General features: G+C 41.2%; 1 protein-coding gene across 3 annotated transcripts in view; it reads right to left on the bottom strand.

The window, feature by feature from the left end:
• Trmo (tRNA methyltransferase O) overlaps positions 1-2,901 on the bottom strand; it is a 16,867-nt gene extending 13,966 nt beyond the window's left edge. For 2 of the 3 annotated variants that reach the window (XM_010614406.3, XM_010614405.3), the window contains exon 1: positions 2,799-2,901. In XM_010614406.3, coding sequence (XP_010612708.1) covers positions 2,799-2,874 — 76 coding nt within the window. In that variant the 5' untranslated portion in view covers positions 2,875-2,901. Of the gene's footprint in view, positions 1-1,463; positions 1,921-2,798 lie in introns of those variants that run through there. The other variant, XM_019206113.2, reaches the window with a different exon arrangement.
• Between the last annotated feature and the right edge of the window lie 2,719 nt (positions 2,902-5,620).

Genomic DNA, 5,620 nt, shown 5'->3' on the forward strand with positions numbered 1-5,620 from the left:
AAAAAAAAAAAAAAAAAAAAAGTCAAGAAGAAAAGTAGCCCAAAAGGAGCTGTAAATTAATTACAGTACTCTGGTGTCCTGTTTTCATTTGTGCAAGAGATATGTTTTTTTAAGTGCCTACAACTGCCAGATATTGTGCTAAACTAGGGGAAAAAAATATATAAAAAGAATTTTTATCAGGCCAGGGATTTAGCTTAGTGGTTCTGGTGCCTGCTTTGCAAGCGCAGGGACTCAAGTTTGATCCCCGGTACCAAAAAAAAGGAATTTTTATCACCAAGGAATTAACAATTGGTTGGGGGAGATTCTTACACTATGATTTAATATCAAGGATATGCCATTATCTGCAGTGATGTCATCAACAACTTCTGCCTTTGACTCTGATTTGGGATCTACATTTATACTTGATCTAATTCTTCACTGAATCAGTTGATGCCTGCTTTTCACAGATTACACACATACCTTGATAAATATAAGTGACAATCAATTTAATTTATTCTAATCCTCTGCACGTTTCTATAAGAACATTAGCAAGATAACACAGGGTTAGCAATAAGCAGAAAGCATACTCAGGAGCTACTTTATAGGAGTCCCTCCAACTTAATCTTAAATGTCTGGGACCACTCTCAAAATATCAAGTCTACATATTCTAATACATCTGAACTCTTCTGGAACCTATTTCTATATTTTCTGTCCACTCCTTGGGATGATAAATGCTATGAAATACAAATGCTCAATAATTTCCAAATATAACTGCTATGTGATGCAAGAACCTGAGAGTATCCAGAGAAATTCTGATTCTCTTTCTCTTGCCTCATATCCCATACAAAGAAACAATAACAACAACAAATCAGTAAGCTACCACTTGGTAAGCTCTGTACTGTGTGCTTGGGGCACATGGAAAGAATAAACCAATTCCTGCCCTCAAGGATTTCCAGACAGAGACAGACAAGTAAATCAATAGTTAAAAAGCCTTACCAAGGGACAGACAGATGCACAGGTATGCCAAAGCATACTTATGTGGTACATAAGAACCACATGGAAAGGGGGAAGAGTGGTTCCTCAGAAAAGCCTGGGAGGGGTTCAGATTGGTATCAGGAGATTTAAAAACAAAAAAGGCTAACTACAATGCAGGGTCACCATACTAGCTATGTGCCCTTAGACAAAACTAGCTTACCTCTCTAAATGTATGTTTCCATGTCTATAAAACAGGGACAGGGACAGGGATATAGTCAGGCACTGTGTCTGCCTGGCAAGCGGGAGGTCTTGAGTTTGATCCCTGGTATGGGAGCCAGGAGCATGCCTATAATCCCAGCACAAGGGAGGCTTAGGCAGGAGGAACCCCGTGCCAGCATGGGGTACACAGTGAGTTCAAGATCAGCCTAAACTATACAGTAAGACTCTGTCCCAAACACACACACACACACACACACACACACACACACACAGAAGGTAGTAACACCTACCTTCAGCGTTATAAGAAAAACACCTAGTACAAAAGAAAGTATTCAAGAAGGCGTTTTTAAAGTCCTTGCTCTGGTTTTTTCATTTTAGTAACAACTGTGTTAACTGTGTACTAAGAAAACACTTCACAAATTATTAACACAAAGTTTTTAAACATAAAGCTTGCCTACAGGTCTTGCTCTGAAAGTTCAGGTTTTTTCCATCTATGTTTGGTCTATTAAATTACCCTTATTATACTTTGTCTACCCACTACAGGTCCCTTCCTTGGTCAAAATAACTAGAATAATCCTTCACACTCCTAGAGTTCCTGTGTTATACTATTCTCTAAACTTTCTCTTCTCCACTGTTGACAAACTTCAAAATTTCTTAGCCTGAGAGTCAAGGTTCTCTCCAATTTGAACCCACCTCAAGCTCTGAAAGTCTCTGAGCCATGGCTCCTTCTTTTCAAAATATTGGACCTGTAATTTGGCATTGTGCAACTTTTTTTTTTTTTTTTTTTTAATGAGCAAAACCTTTAACCAGGTAATAGCAACTTCTGGGAAATTTAAGTTCAACAGAACATACACAAAAATCTGTTTCAAGAACTTTCATTGAGAATGATGAAAACTGGCAAATATATAAATGATCAACAAATACAGAACTGGTTGACTACATTACAACATTTATCTAAAACAGAAGAGCATATACAATCCCTTAAAATTAAAGTTCATTGCATGAAAAGATCTTAGTAAAATACATAGCCTTAAAGGTTATGAAACCATATATTCTCTTTTTCCCAGTGTGTATACAGTGAAACAAGCGGGGCCAAGTAAATACCAAGATATTTCAGGGGTTTTCTCTGAGTAGTAACTGGCTATTTTTATCTTTTTCCCCTTTGCTTCTTCTAGTTCCCAAAATTTATATATTTTGCTCACTATAAAAAGAGTAAAGACGCACAAACTATGCCTATCTGTCAAGCCCAGTCTAAAACCACTTTCTCTCCCCAAAACTCTTCTTCCTCATTTCTCAAATCACATTTAATTTCTAATCAGCCTGATGCCAGTTTTACACATCCTAATTCCCTACAGCAGAAAGAATAATGGAGAAAGGCCATTATTACACTGACAAGTACAGCAACAGTTCACTCCAGGTCTGAGAACGGAACAAACGCTATGACGTCATCCCGCTCGCCTAAAACAAATCACATGGTCGCCGGAGCACGTGACCCGTGCCCTTGCCCTAAGTAGGTCAGCGTCTCACGTTAGTTCAAGATATCGCCTTTCACGTTTCTCTCAGCAGCCAGCGGCCTGGGTATAAGCCTCTCCTGGGTGAAGCACGTGTAACTGCCTGAAAGTTACCTGTCTCCAAGGTCGGTTTCACGCACCCGCACGGGGTCACTGTGGGAGGAGGCCCCGGATCCTGCAAACGGCGCATGGCGGCCAGTAGCTAAAGCGCACGTAAGGCGTCAAGATTTCCGCTTCCGCTTTCCGGGCCAGCGCCTGCGCAGTAGCGCCTCTGGCGAGATGGCGCTGGTCCGCCGCGCAGGCGCTTGTCAGTGTATCCGCGGGCCCTCCAAGGTCTCTGGGTACCTGAGATCTCTTGGGACGTTGTTCCCCTCTCAGTCGTCGGCCTCCGCAGTCTGGGGCTCAATCGCTGCAGTTGCCCGCTTAACCTGCAGCACCAAGAGTTTCCGCGTTTTCTGAGGAGGCGAACGCACGGATGAAGATTTCCACGTAAAGATGTCTGTCTCGAATCTGTCATAAACAACCTATAGGCTCAACGAATAACCCTGTTTTGTTAAGAAAAAGGATAAGGGCCGGGGATTTAGCTCAGTGATTCCGCCACCTGTCTCGCACGCACTGAAGGACCCGAGTTCGATCCCCGGTACCAAAAAAAAAAAAAAAAAAAAGGATGAGTATATGCATTTATCACATATCAAAAAAGACTGGATATTAAATGTTTACAATTCTCTTCGGTAATGGAAATAGATGATTATACTTCTCTGTATGCCCATTTTTTCCATAATAAGTACGATGTTTCGTCAGAATCCCAAGGAAATATTTCTCCTGTGATGACTGTTGTTAAGGGAGCCCCACACCAGGTTAGGGGTTTAGAAATGGGAACTCTTTCATGTACTCCACATGTACTTAACCGAAACCGAAGAGAGGATGAAATTATGAGTTATAATTCAAGTTGGGAAGATTGTCATGTCTTCTCAGCACCTCTGAAAAGTTGAGGGCCAACGAGAAGTATTGTTTCATCCCATGGAATGACAGTCTTTACCCACTTCTTTGTAAGGTCCACTCTCACCTGTATAGTTTCTTTGTATACATAATTCTGTTTGTAGGTCCTTAACCTCTTGGTTCAGAAGAAAATAAAAAACACATTACCTATAATATAAACTATTCAAACGCATACAAGTCCACAGATTAAAAAGCTTAACTTTGGAAACTTGTTTCTAAGTCTTTTCATTGTCACTGACCAGTAGGTCACTAGTAGAAAATAACCTCCAGTAGGAGACAGAAGTTTAAGATTGTGAATTTTAAAAAAATGTTAACCGAGCATATTAATATCTTGTCCGCTGGCAGGTCTTTTCAACGTGAAATTTGCAAAGATCTGCCACTGTTTTGCTTTCAGGAAGACCAGTTCTGTTCAACAGAAGAAACAACCATTGGGTGACAAGTAAATTTGTAAAACTGGGCGGAAATGTCTGCACTGCCACTAGATGGCGCAGTAGAGAGTGATAGTGTCTTTTCGTTTGTGGAAAGCAGGTGATTTGCCTTCCTTTAAGGTTTATGACAGGTTTGAGCGCGCACACACACACACACACACACACACACACACACACACACACACGTAATTCCGTGGGCCGGGGGTTTAGCTCAGTGGTGCTGCCGCCTGCCTCACAAGCACATGGTGCCAAGTTTTATATCCGGTACCAAAAACAATTTTAAAAAACGTAATTACCAACTATAAAGAAGACTGAAACTCAAAGCAGACCTGGAGACACTAATGAAGTAGATTGCTCACTTTTTAAAAGGTAAAAAGTCCTCTGAAAACAGGAATTTATGCGGCACTTTTATTTTTGTTCTATTTTTATAGTGTTTAGGATTGAATCCAGGGACCGCTAAACTACATACCCAGGCCCCACCCCCTTTTGTAAAAAGGTTCATTGGAAGACCAGATCAAAGCCCCCCTTTTAAATTTTGAGACAAAAATCTCACTAAATTGTCCAAACTGGATTTGAGCTTATGATCCACCAAGGCAGCTACCCGAGTAGCTGGAATTACAGGCATGGGGCCACCGTGCCTCAGCTTCTTTGGGGGGGGGTGTTGAGGCAGGGTCTCACTGTGTAGTTGAGAGTGACCTGGAACTATGTAGTCCAGGCTGCTCTCGAACTCACAGCAATCCTCCTGCCTCAGCCTCCCGAATGCTGGGATTACAGGCATGTGCCACCATGCCCGGCCATGCCCCAGCTTCTATTAAGTTTTTATAATATCTAAAGTTTTATTGGATTATTTCTAGCTTACAAAACAACCCCTTTTGTGGAGACAGGACTAGGAGTCTGCTTTTTAAAAAAACAATAATGCTGGGTGTGGTGATGTTGAACTGTGATCCCAGGACTCGGAGAGGCTGAGGCAGGAAGATTGCTTTGAGTTCAAGGCTGTCCTGGGCTACATAGACCCTGCCTTTAAAAAAAGAAAAAAAGCAGGGCATGGTGGCGCACGCCTGTAATCTCAGCACTTGGGAGGCTGAGGCAAGAGGATTACTGTGAGGTCGAGACCAGCCTGAGCTACACAGTGAGTTCTAGGTCAGTCTCAACTACATCGAGAGACTTTGTCTAAATAAAATAAAATAAATAAGGGATACTTAAGTTTAACAAAAACCTAATTGTGATACAAGTGGTCATCATACTATGGTACTTTAAGATATACTTCTCAGTAGAGTGATTTTTTTTTTTTTTTTTTTTTTTGGTACCGGGGATTGAACTCAGGTCCTTGCGCTTGCTAGACAGTCTCCAGCACCACTGAGGTAAATCCCTGGCCCAGTAGAGTGATTCTTAACCTCATTTGAATAAGTACCGCTTTGAGAATTAAAGCTTTGGACCTTGTCTCACATTTTCAATGTAATATTTTAGGGTTCATGGATACTTTTTTTTTTTTTTTTTTTTTTTTTTTTT

Source organism: Fukomys damarensis, unplaced genomic scaffold (assembly GCF_012274545.1).
Source record: "Fukomys damarensis isolate Sample0158 unplaced genomic scaffold, DMR_v1.0_HiC HiC_scaffold_36, whole genome shotgun sequence".
Lineage (NCBI taxonomy): Eukaryota > Metazoa > Chordata > Mammalia > Rodentia > Bathyergidae > Fukomys > Fukomys damarensis.